Source organism: Tiliqua scincoides, chromosome 4 (genome assembly GCF_035046505.1).
Source record: "Tiliqua scincoides isolate rTilSci1 chromosome 4, rTilSci1.hap2, whole genome shotgun sequence".
NCBI lineage: Eukaryota > Metazoa > Chordata > Lepidosauria > Squamata > Scincidae > Tiliqua > Tiliqua scincoides.
This window is the reverse complement of record NC_089824.1, coordinates 39,282,667-39,308,455: the sequence shown is the minus strand read 5'-3', so window position 1 is coordinate 39,308,455 and position 25,789 is coordinate 39,282,667. Positions and strand designations below refer to the sequence as shown.

General features: G+C 41.3%; 1 protein-coding gene across 1 annotated transcript in view; it reads left to right on the top strand.

Moving 5' to 3' along the window:
• C4H8orf34 (chromosome 4 C8orf34 homolog) overlaps positions 1-25,789 on the top strand; it is a 125,890-nt gene that overhangs the window by 38,847 nt on the left and 61,254 nt on the right. The window contains exons 5-7 of the mRNA XM_066624407.1: positions 5,586-5,614; positions 7,525-7,694; positions 8,706-8,872. Coding sequence (XP_066480504.1) covers positions 5,586-5,614; positions 7,525-7,694; positions 8,706-8,872 — 366 coding nt within the window. The remainder of the gene's footprint in view (positions 1-5,585; positions 5,615-7,524; positions 7,695-8,705; positions 8,873-25,789) is intronic.

The window sequence follows — 25,789 nt, the reverse complement described above, 5'->3', positions numbered from 1 at the left end:
ACGGTGGTGTAGAGAGGAGGGGTTTAGATTCGTTAGGCACTGGGGAACGTTTTGGGACAAGCGGGGCCTGTACAAGAGGGATGGGCTCCATTTGAACCAGAATGGAACCAGACTGCTGGCGCATAACATTAAAAAGGTGGCAGAGCAGCTTTTAAACTGATCCCTGGGGGAAGGCCGACAGGAGCCGAGGGGCATCCGGTTCGGGACTCCTCATCCCTATGGGATGAGGATGGGGAGGTTAGAGAACAACAAGACAAAGGCAGGGTAGGAGAAGAAATTGGGAAAGGTAGGGAGATGGGATGTGATAGACAGTTTGGCACAATGAGAGGATGCGGGGACAAAGGAGCGAATAAGCAGCCCATCCTGGGGCATTCCGTGTATAAATGCTTTTATGCGAATGCCCGAAGTCTACGAGCAAAGGTGGGAGAACTGGAATGTCTGGTGACAAGGGAAAATATTGACATAGTGGGCATAACGGAAACCTGGTGGAATGCGGAGAATCAGTGGGATACCGCAATCCCGGGCTATAAACTCTACAGGAGGGACAGGCAGGGGCGTGTTGGAGGTGGGGTGGCCCTTTATGTTAAGGAAGGGATAGAATCCAGCAAAGTAGAGATTGAAGGTGGGTCCGACTCCACTGTAGAATCTCTGTGGGTTAAATTACCAGGCTTGAGCAGCGATGTAATACTGGGAGTGTGCTATCGTCCTCCAGACCAGAAATCTGATGGGGACCTTGAAATGAGGAAACAGATCAGGGAGGTGACAAGGAAGGACAGGGTTGTAATCATGGGGGACTTCAATTATCCTCATATTGACTGGGTCAATTTGTGTTCTGGTCACGATAAGGAAACCGGATTTCTTGACGTGCTAAATGACTGTGGCTTAGATCAGCTAGTCACGGAGCCCACCACAGGACAGGTGACTCTGGATTTAATTTTGTGCGGTACGCAGGACCTGGTTAGAGATGTAAACGTTACTGAGCCATTGGGGAACAGTGATCATGCTGCGATCCGTTTTGACGTGCACGTTGGGGGAAGAATACCAGGCAAATCTCTAACAAAAACCCTTGACTTCCGACGGGCAGACTTCCCTCAAATGAGGAGGCTGGTTAGAAGGAGGTTGAAAGGGAGGGTAAAAAGAGTCCAGTTTCTCCAGAGTGCATGGAGGCTGCTTAAAACAACAGTAATAGAGGCCCAGCAGAGGTGTATACCGCAAAGAAAGAAGGGTTCCACTAAATCCAGGAGGGTGCCCGCATGGCTAACCAGCCAAGTTAGAGAGGCTGTGAAGGGCAAGGAAGCTTCCTTCCGTAAATGGAAGTCTTGCCCTAATGAAGAGAATAAAAAGGAACATAAACTGTGGCAAAAGAAATGTAAGAAGGTGATAGGGGAGGCCAAGCGAGACTATGAGGAACGCATGGCCAGCAACATTAAGGGGAATAATAAAAGCTTCTTCAAATATGTTAGAAGCAGGAAACCCGCCAGAGAAGCGGTTGGCCCTCTGGATGGTGAGGGAGGGAAAGGGGAGATAAAAGGAGACTTAGAGATGGCAGAGAAATTAAATGAGTTCTTTGCATCTGTCTTCACGGCAGAAGACCTCGGGCAGATACCGCTGCCCGAACGGCCCCTCCTAACCGAGGAGTTAAGTCAGATAGAGGTTAAAAGAGAAGATGTTTCAGACCTCATTGATAAATTAAAGATCAATAAGTCACCGGGCCCTGATGGCATACACCCAAGGGTTATTAAGGAATTGAAGAATGAAGTTGCAGATCTCTTGACTAAGGTATGCAACTTGTCCCTCAAAACGGCCACGGTACCAGAAGATTGGAGGATAGCAAATGTCACGCCTATTTTTAAAAAGGGAAAGAGGGGGGACCCGGGAAACTATAGGCCGGTCAGCCTAACATCTATACCGGGTAAGATGGTGGAATGCCTCATCAAAGATAGGATCTCAAAACACATAGACGAACAGGCCTTGCTGAGGGAGAGTCAGCATGGCTTCTGTAAGGGTAAGTCTTGCCTCACAAACCTTATAGAATTCTTTGAAAAGGTCAACAGGCATGTGGATGCGGGAGAACCCGTGGACATTATATATCTGGACTTTCAGAAGGCGTTTGACACGGTCCCTCACCAAAGGCTACTGAAAAAACTCCACAGTCAGGGAATTAGAGGGCAGGTCCTCTCGTGGATTGAGAACTGGTTGGAGGCCAGGAAGCAGAGAGTGGGTGTCAATGGGCAATTTTCACAATGGAGAGAGGTGAAAAGCGGTGTGCCCCAAGGATCTGTCCTGGGACCGGTGCTTTTCAACCTCTTCATAAATGACCTGGAGACAGGGTTGAGCAGTGAAGTGGCTAAGTTTGCAGATGACACCAAACTTTTCCGAGTGGTAAAGACCAGAAGTGATTGTGAGGAGCTCCAGAAGGATCTCTCCAGACTGGCAGAATGGGCAGCAAAATGGCAGATGCGCTTCAATGTCAGTAAGTGTAAAGTCATGCACATTGGGGCAAAAAATCAAAACTTTAGATATAGGCTGATGGGTTCTGAGCTGTCTGTGACAGATCAGGAGAGAGATCTTGGGGTGGTGGTGGACAGGTCGATGAAAGTGTCGACCCAATGTGCGGTGGCAGTGAAGAAGGCCAATTCTATGCTTGGGATCATTAGGAAGGGTATTGAGAACAAAACGGCTAATATTATAATGCCGTTGTACAAATCTATGGTAAGGCCACACCTGGAGTATTGTGTCCAGTTCTGGTCGCCGCATCTCAAAAAAGACATAGTGGAAATGGAAAAGGTGCAAAAGAGAGCGACTAAGATGATTACGGGGCTGGGGCACCTTCCTTATGAGGAAAGGCTACGGCGTTTGGGCCTCTTCAGCCTAGAAAAGAGACGCTTGAGGGGGGACATGATTGAGACATACAAAATTATGCAGGGGATGGACAGAGTGGATAGGGAGATGCTCTTTACACTCTCACATAATACCAGAACCAGGGGACATCCACTAAAATTGAGTGTTGGGCGGGTTAGGACAGACAAGAGAAAATATTTCTTTACTCAGCGCGTGGTCGGTCTGTGGAACTCCTTGCCACAGGATGTGGTGCTGGCGTCTAGCCTAGATGCCTTTAAAAGGGGATTGGACGAGTTTCTGGAGGAAAAATCCATTATGGGGTACAAGCCATGATGTGTATGCACAACCTCCTGGTTTTAGGAATGGGTTAAGTCAGAATGCCAGATGTAGGGGAGAGCACCAGGATGAGGTCTCTTGTTATCTGGTGTGCTCCCTGGGGCATTTGGTGGGCCGCTGTGAGATACAGGAAGCTGGACTAGATGGGCCTATGGCCTGATCCAGTGGGGCTGTTCTTATGTTCTTATGTTCTTATGTTAAGTAGGTCTCTGGAAAAGAATAGGGCATTCTTCTGGTCTTGACTTCTGCATCTGAATGCTTCAACTTGGTCAAAATGCCAACCTCATACAAACAAGTTGCCCAATCCTACACCCCTCCATCTTCCACCATGCAACCACACAAGATGGAGCTTGTGCTGCATGCTGTGGTGGGGTGGGTGATCAGACAGCCTCTGAGAGGTAAACAAAATATTTTTACTTACCTCCTGGTAGGCCACCTAATTGTCAGTTATTCACTTTGGAGTCCCACCAGCTTTTTTGCTGGCATAAGTCCAAGGAGAGGCAGGGGATGCCTCAGGCTGGAAAAATTGGGATAGGATCCCAGTGCTTGCTGTTGCCACCAAGATCCACCCCCAAAGAGACTCTCCCCCTCCTCGCCCTGAACACCTCTTGATCCACCCATGCTGCTACCTTAGCTGCTGTGATGCAGGCTGGGTCAGTTGGTGATGGGCAGGTAGAACTGTTGTCCGTTTGTTCTGGTGGCTTCAATGTACATCAGTAGTGTGCCATTTATGGCACAGTTGCAGTCTTTATTACAGTGAATGGCAAGATATGCTGTCATAAAGGCCTAATTGGATTGGGCTGTAAGATTATCATTTGAGATTCTCAAATCTGACACCTTGTATTGGTTGAAACTAGACCTGAAGAAGGCAGATTTTGACCAGCATGGAGAGCTACCTCAGGTTGGTAAGAGCTGAAAGGGGCATTCCAAGGAATATGTCCTGGGCGATGCACTGTTCACCGCCAATACTGATGATTTTGATGGGGTGTTGAATATTAACATTTTTTCAAGAAATGAATGGCAGATAGGAAAGATAAAAGCTAATGATAATACTGGCATAATGCAATTAGTAAAAGAGCAAATACTATGTTCTGGAAAAATCTTGTGTGTATATATATAAAATTGGGATAGGTTGAGGCAATTGTTCTCTCTTAGCTCTGTCAAGCAGGCATCTGAGTGAGCTAAATTAGGTCTTCACAGTTTAGTGCTATTTTCTATCTCATGTAAACACCCACACAACTAGAAATAGAGGGATGTAGTTCTGTTGCTATATTAATCCCTACAGGTTTAAAAACAGATAAACGGCTGTTAGCAAAGTGTATTTTGTTCAATATGTATGTACTTTGTAAATGCCAAGTGGGAAAAAGGATTCTGTTAATAGCATTTTGTTTTTCTTATTGATTTGGTCATAAAATGTTAATTACTGTACTCTGTACTACACTAAACTGTTTTTCAGCACAGAATTCAATAAAAAGTCATCCAGATTGAGAAATTCATTAATATGTAGGGAGTTTTGAAAAGCTTTTATGAAAATACAATCCAAACATCTATTTCTAGCCTGTTTTACACATGCCATATGGATTCTACATATGTAATTCTGAGGATACAACCCAGTAGTCTTTCTTTTGGAAAATGTAAATAGAAGCTAATCTAATTATTATCTGTATAGAATTCTGTAATACCATTATTACATAGAAACTCATTTGGATTAATAGGCATTGAAACATTCAGAACATTGTCTAGTCACTTGTATTAATTGAACAGACTGTCTTACGGCTGAATCCTAAGGGCTGTTTGGCTTGTGGAATGTGTGATCCTCCAGCGTAAATGACTTTAGGGCTGGTACAAACATGAGTGTGCCAGTGTATGTAGCCTGGCTGCCAGCACAAGCAACAAGCAGCTGGGCCCACGGGAAGATGGACACTGGACGCCTGCTAGTGCAGGCGAGGACACACAGGGGGTGAGGAAATGGGGAGGGCGTTGAACAGAGTGGATGTGGACAAAACAGGGTGGAGACGGGTGAGGAGGAGGGTGGATCAGGCCTGGGAGGGGGGCAGGTTTGGAAACCAAATCCTAACCCTATTTACTGGGCCCGAGCCACCTTCTTGGATCAGCACAGACTTATGCCAGCTATAGAGCTGCCACAAGTCTGAGTTGAGCCATGGCAACTGCTGGGGCTTCTCTTGGGTCAAGGGAACAAATATTCCCTTTCCCAAAGGAGACCTCAACATGCTGAAACGCCCCCTCGGGAAACAGCGGCAGCCATGTTGGTACCATTGCAGTGCCACATAGGGAGTTGAAATTTGGCTGTTAGTTCAAACATTGTGTGAACATTTTTTCAGATGCATCTTTAAAACCCATATTTACTCTTTAAATATACTTTAATCTTGTTTTTGCTTTATTTTTAGGCATTGCAATTACCGATGAGCTTGATAAGGTGAGAGCTCTTTTCTACCTAGAAAATTAATTTGTTGTGTCATTCAAGTCTCAGAATTTGAACACAAGCAGCCCTGAATGAGGTCTCATTAAGGTGGTTTTGTTTTCAGAAGCTAGTCAGAAGTGAAAGTGGAGCAATCGTTCTCCACTTCCAGTTTTGCGGAAGTGGAGCGTGATCGCTCCACTTTCACTTCTGATGACCTGGGGAGCCTTGCAGACGCTCAGGCAAGGCTCTGCACACCTCCAAAAGGCTGCTGCAGGGACTGGTGAGTGCAACCCAGTCCCTGCAGCCCTACTGAGTGGCGCGATCCTAGGTTCCTCACTGCACCCGTCCCTTAAGGGGAAAGAAGCCAGGGCCCTAAGGCTGGGGTGTCACAACGCCCCAGTCTGAAAACCACTGGTTTCCACAATAAAGAAGCTCTTAACGCAAAGAGACAATCTATCTCCAGTAGCCTGTGCAGCCATCTAGTTTCTGGCAGGGAGTGTCTGTTTACACAACAAAGGCACTAGATTGAACTGAATGTTCTCTTGATAACCTTATCGCATAATAACACAGGTCAATACACATTTTGCTTCCATAAACGTTACACCAATTCCTGGGTATATTTGGGGTGCCGATTTTAAAAATGGCATCCGTTTTGCCCTATCACACCTAGATTTGGAGACACGGCATAGCCTCTTTAGTGAATGGTTCAAGCAGCTTCCTCATGAGGAAGCTACACCATGGCTTCTTCATGAGGAAGCTGCTTGAACCATTCACTAATGAGGCTATATTGTATCTCGAAAACTAGATGTGATAGGGCAAAACGGATGCCATTTTTTGAATCGGCACCCCAAATTCATATCAAACCACCATAAAGTTTGGGAAAAACTTTTCTGACCCTCAGTTTTGTAGGCCTGTGTAATAGGAATTGAAGAACATATCCCTGGCGGTCAGAGAACGTATCTCCATTGTTACGTGGAGCACACCTTTATATATATGGAAACACACATTTTTCTATACCCCAGAAGAAAGATGTCAGCTACAGTTGTTGGAATAAAGCATTCTTGAACACTGATGTAGGAAGAGCATTAAAATGTTAATGTTCCTAAAGCTAGTCTACCTGGTTTTCTTTTTCTGTACAGTGTGTTTTCCTTGATGATAAAATATAAATATTTATAAATCATTACCAATATAATTGAAGTGTTGTGAAAGTTCAGCTTTGGGAAGAGCATGTATACCTACATGCTAAGTGATGTTAATTCTCTGATTGTTAGCATTGAGCTGTCATAGTAATGTAATGTCTCAAGTCATTCAACAACTAACAAAGAATGTTGGAAGAGGAAGGCCAAAATCACAATTTCTTATGCCTCTTCTCTGTAAGCAGCAAACTTTTCAATTTTTATATAATTTCATTACTCTGCATTCTTACAATTGATTTAAAAAACAATTTTTGCTCTTCTGTAGTCATCAGTAACTGCTGATTCAAGTTCTTGTCCAGTAATACATAACACAGAGAAAGCTGTTCATTGAATTGTATCCAGTTCACAGTTGTTTGCACAGGCAGGACTGGCCCATCCATGAAGCTGTAGAAAGATCATTCAAACTCCAGCTCACAGTCTAAGCCATGGTGGCCCATCAGCAGGGGGCAGGTATAACACTAAAGAGTGACATCAGAGCAGTTAACTTCATTTTTATTTCTGTCTTCAATGCCAGTCACATTGCAGTGCCTACACATATGCTTAAAAGTGAGAAAAACAGTTAAATACTTTGTTAGACTGCTCAAAACTGTAAAGATTTCAGTCATGAAATTATTTTTCCAGTCACAAAATTATTTTTCTCATTACAGATAAAATGGTATGTGTTTGTTTCTATCCCTCCTTCTGTCATATTGCCACAAATAGTCAGGAGTAATTTTTTTCCCTTTTTAGGATGCAGCAGCCTTTAACGCTCCTCTTCTACGACCCCGTGTTGTTGGTGAGTGGGTTGGCCGTGAAGAGAATGATGCCGATCCATTAGCTGCTGAAATGCTGCAACCTCCAGTACCAAGAAGCAAAACAGAACAATGGGATAGTGAAGACAGCAGCAGTCCTGGAGGAAGGTAAGATTTGTTGCTGTTCTGAAGAACTTGAGTAGAGACAGAGCCACTGGAGTTTTCCCCTTATTGGTATTCAGTTGCAACAACCTGTTTCTAGCTGATGCAGCGATTTACATGGCTCTCCTTGACTCTCCTTATGCTCCAAACTTAAGTATTTTACCTCGGGCAGAAGTTAGGATTAGATGGAGATATGGCATGTACAGAGCTTCCATGTCTCCTGATATCCTATTGCACTGCCCAGGTATGTTCCTGTATATGCATTTGAACAGAGAGATGAGAAAAAAAGGCTCTGTTGTGGCCTACTGGAATCTTCTGCACATTGACAACTGGTTGTGCCTTAAATCTGTAGCACTTTGTTTGTCCTTGTATTGTGTTTGCTAAATAATGAACGCTGAACATTTTATAAGCCTACCTAATGAAATGAGTAAGGGCCCAATCCTAAAGAGTTTAGTAAGGCACGTTTGCGGGCCCTAGCACCAGTAGAGCGCTGGTGCTAGCCCAGTACTGATCGGTGCTGGGCTAGCACTGGTGGAGCATCGGAGCTCCGCCACTCGCCGCTATTCATGTGCTGCCTGCACTTGCCTGCCGGACTGATAGTAAAGTTAGACACTCTACCCCACACAAGTGATCAGAGGTGATACAGCCCATTTTTTTTGGTTGAAATTGTACTTGTGTTTCCGATGATGGGAATCATGTGCTTAGCCCAAATAAACCACTTTGATTACCTGTGTTGAAAGTAGGGCATAAATGATTTGAAATAAATTTTCTGGATGTGTTGATTAGATAAATGCAGGAGAGGTCTGTTGGTGTTTACTGGATATGTTCAGAAGCGGTATGTTCTTGAATATGATTTCCAGTTCAACAGGAGATATATGTACTGTCCATATGTACTTCTCCCTATCTGGATTGGGCTAAAATATTGTTTTCCCTGGGTATAAATAATCTAAAATAAACAGACTATGAACTATTTATGGAGTAATCAACTAATCAAGGAGGCAATTCTTTCTTTTATAGCTTAAAGATGGAACCAAAGACTAAAGGATTGAAACAGCAGCAACAACAGCATAAAAAACTACTAGCTGCTATGCTTTCACAGGATTCATTTGATTCTATACAAAGCACAGCCCCATCTGTAACAGAAGAAGATATTGACAATGAAGATGATGCAATGGAACTGTTGGGTAATTAAAAAGTTATTTCTCTTATGGTGATTTAATATTCTGTTGAAAGCATAAAGACACAGCATTAGCAATTTGTACTCTCCTCCCAAATTATGTTCACATCTGTGATTAAGCATGGGTATGTTTAAAAAATCTTGGAAGAGGAGGCTTGGTCCTTTAATATCTGCTAATTTTTAAAGAAATGTGAACCTCATTCTACACACTTTCATTTTTCTCACTTGATGGGATGTGTGTGTATCTTGTATGTATAACCAAGTAAAAAAAATAAAAGATAAACTAATAGCACAATCTTATGCACCACCACTCCCAGTGTGGCTGTATCCTATGGATGATTTTTGTATCACTTGGGGACATGGCAATCTCATTTCCACGCAAGTAAAGCTTTGTGTCAGAGAACAGCATCCCAATGAAAAAAGGACAAAGAGTGTTAGATTTCAGGCTTTTTAGATCAGCGTGTCAAACTTGTTTCAAACAGCAGGCCAAATAACATTCATGGTGCCTACTGAGGGCCAGAAGGTGATGTCATTAAGCAGGAAGTTATGTCATTCAGCAAATAGACCAGAAGTACTTTTTCTCACTTAGGAACTCATTAGCTACAAATGACAGAAGAGAAAATATGCAAATCTTGATCATATTTTCAACATATTGGAAAGCCCAATTATCACACAGACTGCCCTTTCAGCAGCGACACTTCAGCACAGCTCAGCAACAGAGCTGGTGGTGGTGCTGGGAAAGCCCAAGGGCTAGATAAAGAGCTTCCATGGACCGCATCTAGCCCCTGTGCATTATGTTTGACATACCTGATTTAGATGATGTGGTAATTCTAATTTTTTTAAAGTGGGTGCTCCTTCAGACAAATATATGAGCTGAAAAAATAGACCATAGCAAAATAATCCAAACATTTCCAAAACTGGAATGCATATTTTCTCTCCTCTATCACAACTAAATTGGGTTGCCATCTTTCGTTTAGGAAGATACCCATTTTTCCACAGTTTTGCACCAATGTTAGCCCTTGCATAACATCATATAGCCTTCATTGTACTTGCTTCTTCATTCAAATGATTTGTTTCCACGCTGTCAGCTGCTTACCTAACCTTGGCCGCTGCTCAAGGAATATGGTGTGCTTATTTTTCTAAAAGCAGTATATAAATTTGCAGTTGGTAGCATTCATGTGCATCCCTCGTTTTATCTTTGCAAATTAAAAGACTTAATTGATGTTGTTAGATTCTAAAAATTAGTGGGTAAACCTAGCCTACGAATATCTAGCAAATGTCAGGCTAATATGAAAAGGGAATATGATAATTAAGTGTGCAGCATTCACACTGAGCAGTGTCATTTAAATTGTGTTCTGGAAAACTTTGTTGTTCCTTGGAGACCTGTCAGGGTTTTTTTAAAAAAATTGAGAATATCAGTAATGGGAGGCAAACTTTCCTCAGAGACAGCTTTCCTAACACTACAGAAAAGCAACTTGCCCACCTCCTTGAGTTGCAGTAGACCCAAACACCTACAGGGAAGTTAGGAACCACATAAGTAATTGTGGGGAAAGAGTAAAGGCAGCAACGCAATCGCTAGGATTGTGCCACTGCTGGGGGAAGAGTTTTTTTAAAAACATATTCTCTGTATTGCTGGCCTCCTGGGGGTGTTTCGGGACCTCATAGATGTCTCTGTAGGGCTCCCCAAGCCTCACAATGACTAAAAATGGATATTGCAACCCTCTTCTGGTTTGTAATTGTGAATCCAGAAGTGGATCACTATCTCTATTGTTAATCATTCTGAGGCTTGGGGAGCCCTGCAAAGGCATCCATTGGCTGCCTATACCCTCAGAGGCCAGCACCTCGAGAAGTAAGTTTTAAAAAACCTTTCTTCCCTGGCAGTGGCATAATCCTAGTGATTGCATTGCTGCCTTCCTACCCCTTAAGGGGCCACAGACAGGCTTGGGTGGGGGCTGGTGGGTTGCGACCCACCAGTTTATGAACCGCTGCAGTAGACTATCATGTGGGTGCTGTCTTAGTTGAGACTGAGCATGAATTCACTGTACACCCTAGGACCTGAAATCTTCTGAAACAAGTAATAATTCCTTGTGTGTCAGTGTTGAAAGGTTCCCTGAAGATGAATGGTTTGAAAACCACTGACAGAAGAGAGAAGTGTGATTATAATTTTTTTTTAGTGCTTGTGATACTTTTTTCTGCTGTTTGGTTCTCTTTCATTTTATCCCGTTCATTTTGGTACAGTAACTTTGGTAGGTTAAGTATACTTTGAATGCATACTTCAAGGTATGCACTTGAAGTACGTTTATAATATATATTCAAGATTGTTTATGCCATGATTTTAATTAGCACATTGTAATGAGTTTTAGTAATGGTTGTATTGTTGGGATATAGTGATACTGGATTTATTGTGAGACAGTGGTTAAGTTCTTTTCCATGTAACATGGAAGTACTTAGTAAAAGCCACAAAAAGAAGTTTGAATTTAATAATGGTTTGTTTGTTTTCTGTATGATTTTATTAATTCAATTCTAAGTTTTTACAGAAGCTAATATATTTTAATGTTAACCATATTATAAACTGTAACCTTCACTGCATTTTTGACAGGTTGCTCATTTCATTAGTTGGGTGCTCAACACCACATGTTCTTCTTGACTGTCTACTTGAGATATTGATTGGTCAAGCAGAAGTCAACCCTAATATGACATTAGTGTGTCCAGGGATTGGTTAGTTACAGTGAAATCCTATGCTGAAGTTGCATGGACTTTCATTGTATCCTAAACCCAACGAGCGCAAAGTTGGAAGGGAAAACAAGAGCCCAGGCCACTCCATTATGGTACAGCATTCTCAGTAATGCCATCAGCATCCATAGAAACCTTGACACAGTCCACCAATCATGGAGTGGCAGCCTGATGTCAATGTGATGTTGACCTCATGTCAGCCCAACATTGGACCAACTTGTAAGAAGCCAACAATTGCACTTATGGATCCTCAAATCTGCTGGCCAGAGAAGTGCCACCAAGTTGAAACAAGCAGAGGGTGGGGGCAGGCACAGGTCTAGTGAGTGGCCATCGCTGGGATGATGCCCCTCCACCAGTTCCTAGGTTTGAGTACTACAGTGACAGTCACCACTGCCAGCCATGGGAAGGTGAACCAATGATGCATCACACTCATGACACAAGGATATTGCATCACCTCAAACCCTGCAGGAGCTACAATGGCAGAGACATTAAAGGAGGCTAACAGTCCAATCCTGAGCCGCCCGGAGTGCCCAGGCTCGGCGGCACTGAAAAGGGCTGCTGCTGAATCCTGTGCCTCCCGCGCTACCACAGGAGGCTGCTCGGGAGAAGGGGACATTCGCCCCCTTCCCCGGAGTAAGGTAAGCAGCCCCGCAATGGGGCTACTCACTTTACCGCCGACCAAAAGTTCTGCAGTAGAGTAAAGGTGCTCATGTAGGGCATGCAGCACTGCACAAGCGCCCTGGATCCTGCGGAGCTTAGCTCCCCAGATCCTCCTCCCACTGCAGGATGCAGCACACACCCTGTTGATAAGGCTGCATCATCACTAGAAAGATAGGATTGGTCCCTCATAGACGTGCAACACAATCCTATCTTGTGCTGGAAAAGGCAGGCCAGGAGATCTGCGCTGTATCCAGCACAAGATAGGGGCCCAAAGTGGCCCAGCCAAAGGCAAGGGAAAACTCTTTCCCTTACTCCTAGGAAATCTACTGCAGCCCCAATGGGTCTTCTTGGACTTGTGCCACCTCTGGAGGTGGCATAAGTCAGACGAGAGCAGAGTGGCTTGCAGCTGTTGCACTGCTTGGGAATGCGGGTTAGGATCTGGCATATCTGCCAGGTCCCAGCCCTGCTTCCTGCTTCCCATCCACCCACTCCGGGACCAGCCTCTGTTCACCTCGGAACACCTCCCTCCCGTCTCCTCCCCACCCACCCCAGAGCCTTGCATTGGCTGAGCTCGGCAAATGCAAGGCTCCCTGTCAGAGTAGACGTGGAGGCTGGATTCAACCTCTGCAGGCTGATGTGCATCCCTGCACCGGCCTGGCCAACTGTAGAGGAGGCACAAATGTACTTTATGGCACGTTTGCGATCCTTCTGGACCGGCGCAAGTGACTTGTGCCAGCCCAAGGACGAGCTAGGATTGCGGAGAACTAAGTGTATGCTTACATCTTCTTCCACCAAAATCTGTCAATGTGTATTTCCTTAATAGTGGCTCAATGCCTTGTATATTCATGCCTTATATATTCAAGTGGCTCATGCCTTGTATATTCAAAATAGTGGCTCATGCCTTGTATATTCAAAAATATTACAGAATGGAATATTCTGTAATAAAACAGAATGAAAAAATTAGTGGATTTCCACATACAAGAATATGGCTGGAAGACAGTGTGAGGTTGATCTCTGCTGCCAGCTATGGACCTTGGAAGTTCAATTGTGCTAAAAATTTGTGAAGATAAACTAGAAAATGTATTTGCATAGTAGATATGAAAAGTGTTTTACATATTGTTTATTACACTGTTCTGTAGTTTTATAATAAATAAATGTGTATTGATTTCTTAGAAAAAGAGGCTATTGTTGTGATCCTGTGCAGTGTTGTAGTTAAGGCATCAGGCACTTGGAGGTACAAAAATTTTTATAAGCCCCCCCATACCCTCTATAACACCCCCCTATTTTTAGCATACCCCATACACTGAATACTCATACACTGAGTACCTTGAGGGGGTGTCTTAGAGGCCTCTGAAAGGTGGTTTTGTGAAAAGTGCCTCTTAAGACACCTCCTCAAGGCATGGTACCTGGGTCAATGTACCCCCTCCATCCACCCTTAGCTACGATACTGATCCTATGAACATTTATTTAGGAATAGGTTCCATCGAAGTCAGTAGGGCTTAACTTTCAACATGCATAGTAGTGTTCTATCTATTAACTGCTGGCTTATCCTGGCATGTAATTTATGGAGATAAACCTGATAGGAAATGAACCTAAAGAAACAACCTGAGAGAATTATAAAGTTGTGAAGAGTCCAGTTTTCAGCTAAATGCGAGAGTAAATCAAGCGCATTCAGTATTTAGATGGCTAAACTAACAAATATTTACTATTTAAAATTTATTAAATGGTGCGGGTCTTTGTAATCCAAGTATGGCTGGAGTTTAGGATTGTCTGCCTTTTGACTTATTAATATATGCTTTACAGTTCATTAAGCTACTTGCCTTGTTGTTCACATAGGATATTACTCTTTCCATCACCTTACAGAGAAGATTAGGAAAAAATCCAAACAGAATCTCATTCAGCTGATGATGGACTTCCATGCTGGGAAAAATTCTGCTTGCTGACTCTCTGCTATAGGTGCAGGGAGTACTCAGTGGTGAACATGCTCCCACGGTGCCCCAGAACCCAGGTCCACTATGGATCACCACCTTTCTGTAAGCCGGCACCCCACCTACCTGGATTGCGATGGAGCCTTGTGCGATACCAGGATCAACTAGGGAAGCATTCTGAAACTTCCACATGGTCTTAAACTGTGCTTCCGGAAAACCAAAAGCAGTTTCCGACCGCATTGGGAACCTCAGGAGGCTTCCTTCGCAGTCCTAGTGGTGCGCAAGGCTCCACACCCAGGGCATTTGCCCCTTGTGTTCAATGGCAAGCCTGCTACTGGAAGTACTTCCAATCAAAAGACTTGCAGAATATTTACTCCTCGCCCCCAATATTTTCCACTTTGCCTGTATCTGCATGGTACCTGTTCTATACCTTCACTGACTTGAGAACTCCCATCACAAGTTATTTTTTCCAGAGGACAGTAGTCTGCCCTTTTACCTGCATCTTCTCTTGTAGAATGCTCCACTCTCTATCCATGCTCTTTGCCATTTGCCATTTTTCTTTCTTTCTTGCACTGTAATTGCATATATATCTTCTGCCATATTGTACCTAGTGCCTGTAACAAGCTAACTATGTTAAGACTGCCACAAGAAAGCTACTTTAAATCTTTCCTCATTTGTTATCTTATTGAGTATTAATTGCTAACAATAGCTGGCTTCTGTACAGAATATAGAACCCAAAGGTAGTACAGTTGTTGTGCAGAAACTGTGCAACCAAACTGTAAATTTTCCCCAAAAAGGTAATGAAAGAGGAGATAACCCTCATTTTCCCCAAGCTTAACACATTGCAGATGTTTCTCTAATTTTGCAGTGAATTGTTGAGACTTGGCAGCCAAAAATCACATCAGACAATCTGCTGCCACTTTGAAAAGTTTTGTTGAAGCAGAAGCTTTATTGAAATGCATGGGGCTTGTGCCAGTGTAGCACTTTGAAGATCAGTGTTTTAATAAGGCAGATACTATAATAGCACTGGAAACAATGTTTTCAGTTACTGTAATGGAAGTTTTGCCTGCAGTTGTTTCTGATATTTTTACATTTTCAAAGTCAGCCCTATTTCAAAACATTTATGAAGGCTGCTTTGGGGACTGATCTCCAAACAAATGGAGCCCATTTTCCAGAATAGTGCTGTGATACTTGTTAGATAGGTATAACATTTAGTATTCTTGACTTAGACTGAATCCCAGTAGCCAGCTCTGTTACTGTGAGGTTTCACTGAGACAGTTTGCATCGACTCAGGCATCGATGAAGCAAAATCTAGATGTGATTGAACATGCTTTGGATTACCTGAATTTTTTTTGCTGGTTATGATAAGGATGAATATGTGGAAAAAAGATTCAAAATTCTATTTTTATATATAATAAGTGCGGCTAGAACACAGTATGCATAATATGGGAAAACTGCAGACATTCCATCAATAGAAGAATGGTGGATGAAAGTTATGGACTTCGCAGAAATGGACAAACTTATGACCTTAAAGAAAAATCAACAGAAAATTTTATGAAGAACTGGAAATTAATTACTGACTTTCTGAATTGGAGAGATAATAATGAGTTAATGAGTTGTGGATTTGAAGATTAGAGGAACAGAGAACATTAATCTAAAATAATAATCTGAAATGGAATACTCCCAACAAGTAGATAAGAGGGATTGTTGGAGAAATACCGCAAATACTCGCCTATAAGTCGATCCCACAGATAAGCCAAGGACAGGTTTTGAGCCAACAATCATGGAATTTTCTATGACCCTCGGATGAGTCCGGGGTTAAACTTAGGGGGGTGTCTGACTATAGTTTTGTCTGATTTTACTCGAGGCCAGATCCTGAAAAATAACCTACAGCTAATTGTTACCTAAGAACTGTAGTCTCTAATTTATTAAAAACATAGTAAAAGATCATAAGATACATTTTTATTCTTTTTAAATTCTGGTCTTCACCACCTTTCTGTAAGCACTATCAGAGTAAGTGCACTATAAACAACATACCAGTAAAACAGTGGTTCCCAACCTGGTATTCATGTACTCCCAGGGACACTCAATAGGACCTTTAGGGGTATTTGAAAAAGAATGAAATAATGGTAGAAAAAGGCAGGTCATGCTCCAGAATGCCTTGCAAGACAGGAATGCCTTGCGAGGACCAGCAAGGCAGAAAGGGAGGTAGCTAGTTGGCTGTGAAAGCCCCACCAATAGCTAGTTTTTGGTCATCAATTCATGTATGCACCAGTGATTGAAAACCAGCACAGTAAAAAAGCTGAAACATAATATGGCAAGTGATCCATCTCCCAGAATTTCTCAGCACACTTCTGGAGCAAAACAGGGCAAAGGCAGAGTCTTCTGTTCTTCAAACAGATAAAAAGAGAAAGCACTGTGATAAATGCATGAATTCTAGGCTTTCATATAGAGAAGATGAAGGTTTGTATTATTAATTACAAACATTTTGCTAATATGAAGGGTACAATTTATGGAAATGGGCTACCATGGGATATGCAAGTGAAAAGGTTTGGGAACCACTGCAGGAGAACCATGAATCAAATCCACCTTTAAGGTGTCTGGTGTGTTAAGCCAGAAGCTCTATGTACAATATACAACCCATAACACATAACTGGGAGTGTGCAATTCAGTTCACAGCAGAGAGATGCAGCTGCATATATTTGTAACCCTTTTTACTCAGAAGTAGACCCACTGCTTTCCATGGGTGTTATTCTTAAGTAAGGGTGCATTGAATTGTAGCCTGCTTCAAATAGAAAGGAGGATTCCCATCCTGGTGTTTCAAAAAACAGACCTGCTTTGCAAGCATTTGCAAAGTAGAACCAGGCTGCAGCAGAAGGAAGGAGAATAAAAGGTTAACAAATTGCTTCTAAGGAGCTGTGTCTGCCTGCTGCTTGAGAAACTTGGTGCCTGTCTGCCCTTGAAAAAAAAAAACTTTTTAGAGTTGAAATGCTTTGCATTCTGATTGACCCGGAGATAAGGCAAAGTGATAATTTGAGCTTGATTGTTGCACGGTGTTTTTAGGGTTCAAAACAACCTCAGCAGCCTGAAATTGTGGTGATTTCCAAGTCTTTATTCATTGCCAGCAATGGGCTTCTCTCGGTGGTTCAAAATGGGGAACACAGAGAGCTGTGGTCTCTCAGTGTCCCAGAGAAAAAGCAACATTCCCTTCTGGGTGTGACCATATATACCTGTAGGTTCTTTGTCTCGAGAAAACTCCAATCATATTTGTTAGAGCCTATGATGTCGGATATGGGGATTTTTCCATTGGCTATTGCCATATCTGGAGCATACATTAAATATCTCAGGTTACTGTATTTGCCATTTTGGAGAACTCCTCCCCTTTCTGTAATGTCAATACTATTTCAAAAGGGGGCAGTGTCCCTCTATCTTAATTTTCCCAATTACACTAATCTGGTAATAATTCATTTATTTAAATCCGTGTTTATACTTATTTTAATCACCTTTTTATCTTCTCTTCTAATCTAATTTTAATTATTTTGTAACTTTTTCCTACAAGAAGTTATTATAGGATTTCTGATTTCCATAAAATCTCTCTTCTCTGATATAAATTGCATTTTCAAGAGAAATCTCTAGCTGGAGGCCTCTCTCCCACATTCCTGAGACTTCCTTATCGGATTCTGCCAACTTTGATTTTGAACAGACTCCCTGTTAATGAGTCTGTGCCTACCAAGATTAATTATTCTTATTACTAGAAATATTCTTAAATTCACTATCTGTTCTGGCGCCTAGGAAAGTCTGGGCCTTTTAGTTGTCAAGTTTGAAATACTCCTGCTTAGATAAGAATTTCACATTCCACATTAGCTGTACTGCCTTTATTTTGCAAGCCTCACTCTAAGGCAGACTTAAATCCTTTTAACTTTGTTTTCCCTTATTAATTTAACTAATATTCAGCAAAGAATATACTTGCTAACTTCTGAGTTGACAAACAATAAATTTTGTAACATCATATGTGCTACTTTTCCCTTTTAAATGACTTTAGAACAGCTTTTAAAGTCCCTTTTTGGTGCTTGAGCTACAGAATCAAACTGTTCAGAAGCTGCATTTTCACTTGTGTACTTCATGTGGCTTCTGTTGACCTCTAATCTCTTCCTACTAATTATTTTACAACTTTTACCTAAACAAAACACTTCTGCTGGTAGCAGAATCTGTCACTCTCTATCTACTGTTATTGCTCTGGCTAATTTTGCTACTGTTTCGGAGATCATAAAAGGCTGCTCTGTTGTCTAATTGTAGGCCTTTCAGTCTGCAGCCTAACTTTTAGATGTTACACTGTTTCTCTGTAAATACATTATTTTAAACTTTATTTTGGTTTAACAATGTCTTTTGGCTTTTAAAATAATCCAATATGCTCTTCTGTGTGTTTTTCCTTCCTCTGCTCAATGCTGTCTTGGAATTGCAGATGAAGAGGGGGGGGATTCCAGCAGCAAGCAGTTAGTCAAGGGGATTCTTTGAAGCTTCAGCTTGAATCTATAAATTTTACCTACTTAGCTTGACAACAAATTGCTGTTATCTTGAGTGTGTCAAATTGGTTTATTGCTTAAGCAATTAACTACCTCTGTTTATCTATCTGGGACCTCTCTGTGTTAGGCTAGCTTTGACTCTGAAGGGTGACACAGAGTTCATTTGATTTCTCTATTTCCAAACTTATTTACTAACTTATCTACCCATTTCCTCTACTGATTATTCTTCTCTTTTAATTTTTGTTCTTATAAAAGAGCAATTAGGAAATATCCTTGATTCCTTCCTAACAGACTTTTCCTTGAGGACTCCTAGCTCGTAGTCCTTCCTCTAAGGCTTCTGGGTAAAATGGATCTAAACTCTTCTTGGCAACTGTGCTTGTGAACATGCTAACATACATATTTCTCTCTAACATAACATAACATTTGATTGATATAAATTCTGATATCCCAAATGCTCTCTCTCATGAGTCTTCTTTGTGAGATGTATTTGCATCTAAAATATTTTGGTTCAGCATAATGGCTACATACAACTTGTAACTTCCAGGGCCTTCCCTCATGATTACTTGGCAAAAATTTCACGTACTATAGGTGAGTATCTATGGTAACATATATATGGGTGTTAATTTAGATTATTAGGAAACAAATCTGTAAGTTAATAATAATAATAATAATAATAATAATAATAATAATATTATTAACAGTATTTATATACCGCTTTTCAGCTAAAAGTTCACAAAGCGGTTTACAGAGAAAAATCAAATAACTAAATGGCTCCCTGTCCCAAAAGGGCTCACAATCTAAAAAGATGCAAATGAATACCAGCAGACAGCCACTAGAACAGACAGTGCTGGGGTGAGGGGGGCCAGTTACTCTCCCCCTGCTAAAAAAAGGAGCACCCACTTGAAAAAGTGCCTCTTACCCAATTAGCAGGGGTTAGACTTCGCCTAGGCTAATTAGAACATTCGACTTCGCCCAGGCTACACTATTAGAAGTATTCTGTGTACTCCTTAGTTTTTTTTACATTTTTATGTATCTTTAATTTTTTTTATTGTGTCTTTCCTTCCCTTATTATTATTATAAATAAATGAAAAAAGAAACTTCTAGAAAAAGAAAGAAAATGCTTTGGATCCTTTTTTAAAAATTATTTATTTTTTTAATTAACACATACAAACATACAAGCACATAACATACATTTAGGAGTGCTAAATACCATATACCATAACTAATTAATCATACTATATCTCCTAATCTATTTACTCATCTATTTCTACCTCTTATTGATTTCTCCATTTATTTATGTAATATACAATAAATTTTCCCTAATGCCCTATACTATATTTTCTAAATATTCACTTTCTACCAAGCGTAAACTAACTTCAGTTGCTCATTAATATTAAAACAAAAAAATCTAATTACCAAAATTATCACTTCAGCTATTTCAACTCCAATCTGATTCTCCAATCTAATTACACTTTTTTCTTTGACATAATAACCACATATAAAACAATTTTTCCACACGTTTACACTTCCAGCTATATTTTTTTATACATTCTAATTCATATTTATCAATTTCATACGTATTCTTTTTTTTTCTTCAAATAAATTTGGACCATTGTTATTAGCTGAATAAAACCTCCAATTTTCTTTAACCCCTCAGATTACCCCTCAGGGTTCTTTTTCTTTCTTACTTTCCATTTTTTCTCCTGTAATATCTTTAATAATTTATCTGTTAGAGATAATTGGGCAAAACACAGAGATAGCAGAAGCGCAAACTGGCAGCTGCAGAGTGTGGTGCTCAGAGCACAGGGAAGGACGCCAAAAAAAGGAGGCAAGACCCAGGGAAGTACCAACACCAGAGTCTATTTACAGGCAGTATTTACAGGTAGAAGGCAGTTCCAAAAATCAGCAAGCAGAGGCAGTCCAGCAAACAGTCCAAGTAGTCAGTAAATCAGGTATCCATCCAGCAGAGATTCATTCAGCAACTCACTCCTACAACTCACCCAGTGGAGTGTGCTTGTTGGCCATTTATACTCCTGTCAGCCAATGGGAAAGGCCATGACCTCATCCCTGAGGAATGTCATTGCATCATCCTGGATGGGGATTGCATAAGCTTTTCCCTTCTCTCCTTGTTCTGTGCAATGACTCAGCACTTTGCCCTGATTGGTCCTTGCCCCATTGTCTGACAGGTATGCTTACATTTGCTTATACACAGCAGCAGTCTGGTAGGCCTGCCTTATCCAGCCACCAAATTGCCTTGCTGTATGGGGCACATACTGTAACATTATCTCTATAACAGATTCTGATAAATCCATACTTTCTTATATAGGGTGTGTTCATTCTTCTAGTTAACTGTGATATATTTTCTCCTTCTTGTTCCAACAAATTTTGTGATTTGTGCACTCCTTTTACCCTGTCCATCTTTATCTTTCTTAATCTCCATCAGCGCCTCTTCTTCGTCCTGTTGATCATGCTTTGGATCCTTTGGGGAAACGATTGGGATTCAGGCACTTCATTATATTTGCTTAAGTACCTTTTATTTCATGGTTATCTTTACCTGTCTATTTCTAGAACAGAAGACCTACTATTTTCTGCCTTGATTTACCCAACAAACTCAATGCATATTACTGGAAATGATCGCTCTTTCAGGAGGATTTTACTGCCATCTAAGTATTTGATAAGTGAGAAAAGTTTGAAAATATTGAAAGTGAAAAGTGAGGACAAATAACCAGTTTTTAAGACATCTACAATGTGGGAAACTAAAGGGTAGAAATAGGTGTATGAAGATGACCTGACAGAATATGTTCCAGGTCAGAGGATCTGTTGCAATAGAATTTGCATTAAATAAAGCTGTCAGTTGGAGGTTGTTTAGGCCCCCTGGTATTTGTCTTTGCATCAAGTGACCTATATGTCAGAATACAAGGACTTTGTGCCCTTTAGGAAGAGTAAGTACAGTGGCACAGTTTGCTCCAAACGTGTTCCTTCCTCTCGATACATCAGAAAACAAGTGCAGTAGTATTTCGTCTGCTGACATTGCTTGCCTAAGCCTTGAACCTGGAAGCTCTTGAACCTAAGTGATTGCTCTGTGCTTACACCTATGGGAGGGGAAAGGAAGGAAAATTTTCATTGCAATCAATATGGAAAAGTAGATCCACTTCCTTCAATAGCCAGTAGCTAGTTATGGCAGAAGATAAGGCAGAAGTTAAGATTCTTCCCACATGCTTTTATAGCTCTTATACCTTTGGTCAGGAAGGGACAATTTCTCCTTTTTACTGTCAAAGTTGCTTTGAAGTGAGCTGGGTTTTTTTTTGTATTTGTTTCAGTGTTGCTGTCTTTTTGGAGAAGCTAGCCTATAGAAAGCATAGGAAAAGTCCTATAGAGATCGGTTGTAACAGATTTATATAAATATGAAATATAGAAACGGAATATGCAGCTAATAATATATTTGATATGTATTCAGCTTGTTATGCATGTACATGCTTATTGTAAGACCTGCTGTTATCTTTTAGCAAGTAGCTTTCTAATACAGGTTGGCAACCTTCAGTTGAAAGACTATGGTATTGCGCTCTGAATGGTGGTTCTGGCACAGGGTCTAGTGTGACTGGAAAGGCCGATTCGGGAGTGACAATCCCTTCCACCCTGGGAGCAAATGTAGTGTGTCCCTGGTCTGTCTCCTTGGCTATGGGCCTTCCTTCTTTGCCTCTTTGCTCAGTCTGTTACTCAGCTTACTAATACTATAGTGTAATGCATTATTTCCAACGCTAGACTGCTGCCACTTGAGGGCACTAATGCATTTTCTTTATGAATTCAGTAATCTACAGTTTCAGAGAATTTAAATATGTGTATGGAAAAGGCTAAAAAGTTAATGCTGCTTATATGCAAGAAATATATAAGGTAGCTTATAGCCATGGGATACAAAGGTAGTTTGATTTAAAAACTAAATAATATCTTGCAAACTCTTTTTATAAGAATATCCAAAATATATTTCTTTGGGTTCAAGTACATCTTCACCTTTCTAATCAAACATTACTAATAATGTAGGTGATAGTTTTTATAATTGTCAAGTATTTCCATACAAAAGAAAGTTAGAACCACATATGTCAAGCCATGAGCATCTTCATTGTTTGCAATGTAATACTTTTGCCACATGGAGGCACATTTATATTTAGCTGACCCCACCACCACATGGGACAAACACAGAAGAAGAGTAGTACTAGCAGTAGCAGTGCATTTATATAATCACTGACCACTAGTCACTGCTGAATAGCTTTGTAAATATGAATAGGTAAACTCCCTTTAGTTATCTGTGTTCTTAATGCTCCTCTATACTAGACACTGGAATGTCTAATTTTAATATTTTTGTCCCAATTTCTTTTATTTATTTCAACACAGGAATATCCAGTAATTAGTAATGCATATCCTGATTCCAAAATGAAATGATGTTAATTCCATGGATGCATCTGTTCCTGAGCTCATGGTTCATTTCCTTATAGTTTTGTCCTCCACTGTCCTGTAACAGATTCCATGAGGCATACAAAATCTTTTGGGAATGTCTAAAGCAGGGGTGCTCACACTTTTTTGGCTTGAGAGCTACTTTGAAACCCAGCAAGGCCCGGAGATCTACCAGAGTTTTTTTTACAATGTTCGCGCCATCATAACATATAACATTTATGTGTACAATGTATGTTGGTGTACCTTGAGCCCCACTGAGGATAACAGGACTTACTCCTGAGTAGACATGCCTAGGATTAGGCTGTAAGGCTGCAATCCTAGCCACACTTACCTGGGAGTAAGCCCCATTGAGTACAGTGGGCCTTACTCCCGGCGTTTCCTCCCAGAGGCACCTGAAGGGGGGGGTCAGCACTCCGCGATCTACTCATTTTGCCTCGCGATCTACTGGTAGATCGCAATCCACCTATTGAGCACCCCTGGTCTAAAGTAACCTTTTGAATCCTAACCTGTGGCTATTTAAAAATATGTTAGTACCAGAAAGGTTTATAAAACAATACCTCTTTCAGCATTGTGCACAGCAGAGCTTACAAATGGTTACTGTTAGATTATTTTCATGATTTGCCCTGGCTTACTAATTTTAGAGTGGAAATGGTAAACATTTCCAGCAGATCACTTGGCAAACTAGCAAAGCTTTACTCCATTGAGAAACTGGTTGCATAAACAATGAGGACATAAAGAAATATGAGTGTGGCTTTCAAGGTTCAGGCAAAATTTGATTAACACTATGTAAACACGTACACGCCATGTAGGCATATATCTGAAAAATCCAAAATGCAGCAAGCTTAACTATATATTGAAGGTAATGAAGTCACTAGTTCAATGTTTGTTAATCAGGAATGATTCCTTAAAATGTAGTTATTGAATGTGACTGCTTTCTCCACATTTTGCAATGGAGATTTATTGAAGAAACATGTAGAGATCAATTTCTTATGAACTTTAGCAGTCCGGCTTGATTTTCAGAAACCCATATGATTTACATATTTCTTGAATATAATGGTGGGCTCTTTTTGTACCACCAATAATAAGGTTTCTAAAAATGCTCCACATATCTATACAGTTGCTATCATTGCTCTCTCTCAAACAAACATAACCACCATATGTGTCTATCACTACGTGTGCAAACAGGTTAGATTCAGGTTTGCCCCGCCTGGAATTAAAACCAGTTGGGGGAATTTATACTCTGTAACCTGAAAGACCAGGACACAGTAAATGGCTCTTGTGGGGCCATTGACTAGAAAGCAGAGTGAACAACCTCAAAGTGCTTCCAAGTAGGCTAACAGTAATGAGAGTTTCTTAAAAGAATACAGGTATAACCTAATTACCTACAGATCTTTTAACCTGCAGTGTTAATGAAATGAGAAGTGCACTTTAAATTAAAGGAAAAAAGTTGTTTAACAGTAGCCTCATTAATGCAAGACAGGACAGCCAGCTGACAATCCATCAATCATCCTCTCTCCAGTCACTTAGAGCAGCTTCTCTCCAAGGCAAGCGACCCCTCTCTTCCCCCTGAGCACATGAAAGAAAATCACTTTGCTTTCTTTTCCAGAGCTATGCTCTGGGTGAAGGGAGGGGTCATGGCTCCGAGTGAAGCCTTTCCAAGTGTCTGATGGAGAGACTGATGGATGTATTGTCTGCCTAATTACTCTGTCTTACATCACAAAGGCAAGCAAGGCTGTTTTTAAAATTGCCTAGCAAAGAGACATTGTTTTTTAAATGGATTTGCTTGAATTTTGTATCATCCATGTGAGTTCTGGGAATGGAACCCTTGTGAATACAGAGACTCATCCTGTATAGGTTTTACTGAAAGATAGAAAAACAAGGAAAAGGCAGGGTTCTCTTATAAGGCCAGGTGCATTGAGGTTTAATGATTGTGAGTGAATGATGACTGAAAATAGTTCCATTTGGACAAGCACAGGTTGAAGTGAAAATCAGGGCAAATGTTATCAGCTGGACTGAAAATCAGGGCAAGGTTATCAGCTGGACTGAGTTTCCTCTGCCTGAGACAACCCAGCTAGAGGGAAGAAGGACATTTTTCTGGAGGAAAAATCCATTATGGGTTACAAGCCATAATGGGTATGTTCAACCTCCTGGTTTTAGAAATGGGCTACATCAGAATGCCAGATGCAAGGGAGAGCACCAGGATGCAGGTCTCTTGTTGTCTTGTGTGCTCCCTGGGGCATTTGGTGGGCCACTATGAGATACAGGAAGCTGGACTAGATGATCCTATGGCCTGATCCAGCGGGGCTCTTCTTATGTTCTTATGTTCATTGTGAGATGTTTAAAACAGGCAGTGAGGCATGGAGAGAGAGTTAGGGGAGTTGGAGGAAGGCGAGAGAAGGGAAATTACTTCTCATTCTACTGGGTAGACTGGGGTATGCTGTCCTTCTGCCATGTGAGTCCAGACTGCATTCTTCAAGTCCTGAGGGAAAATGGAAGAACACAACCAAAAAAATGTCACTTAGTGGGCAGAGTAAGGCAATTTCTCTGGAAATGAGGAAACTACCATGGCTGCGTGTTCTCCAAGCAGGGGAAAACATCCCAGGAATGGACAGAGTGGAAGTCTCTACTGGA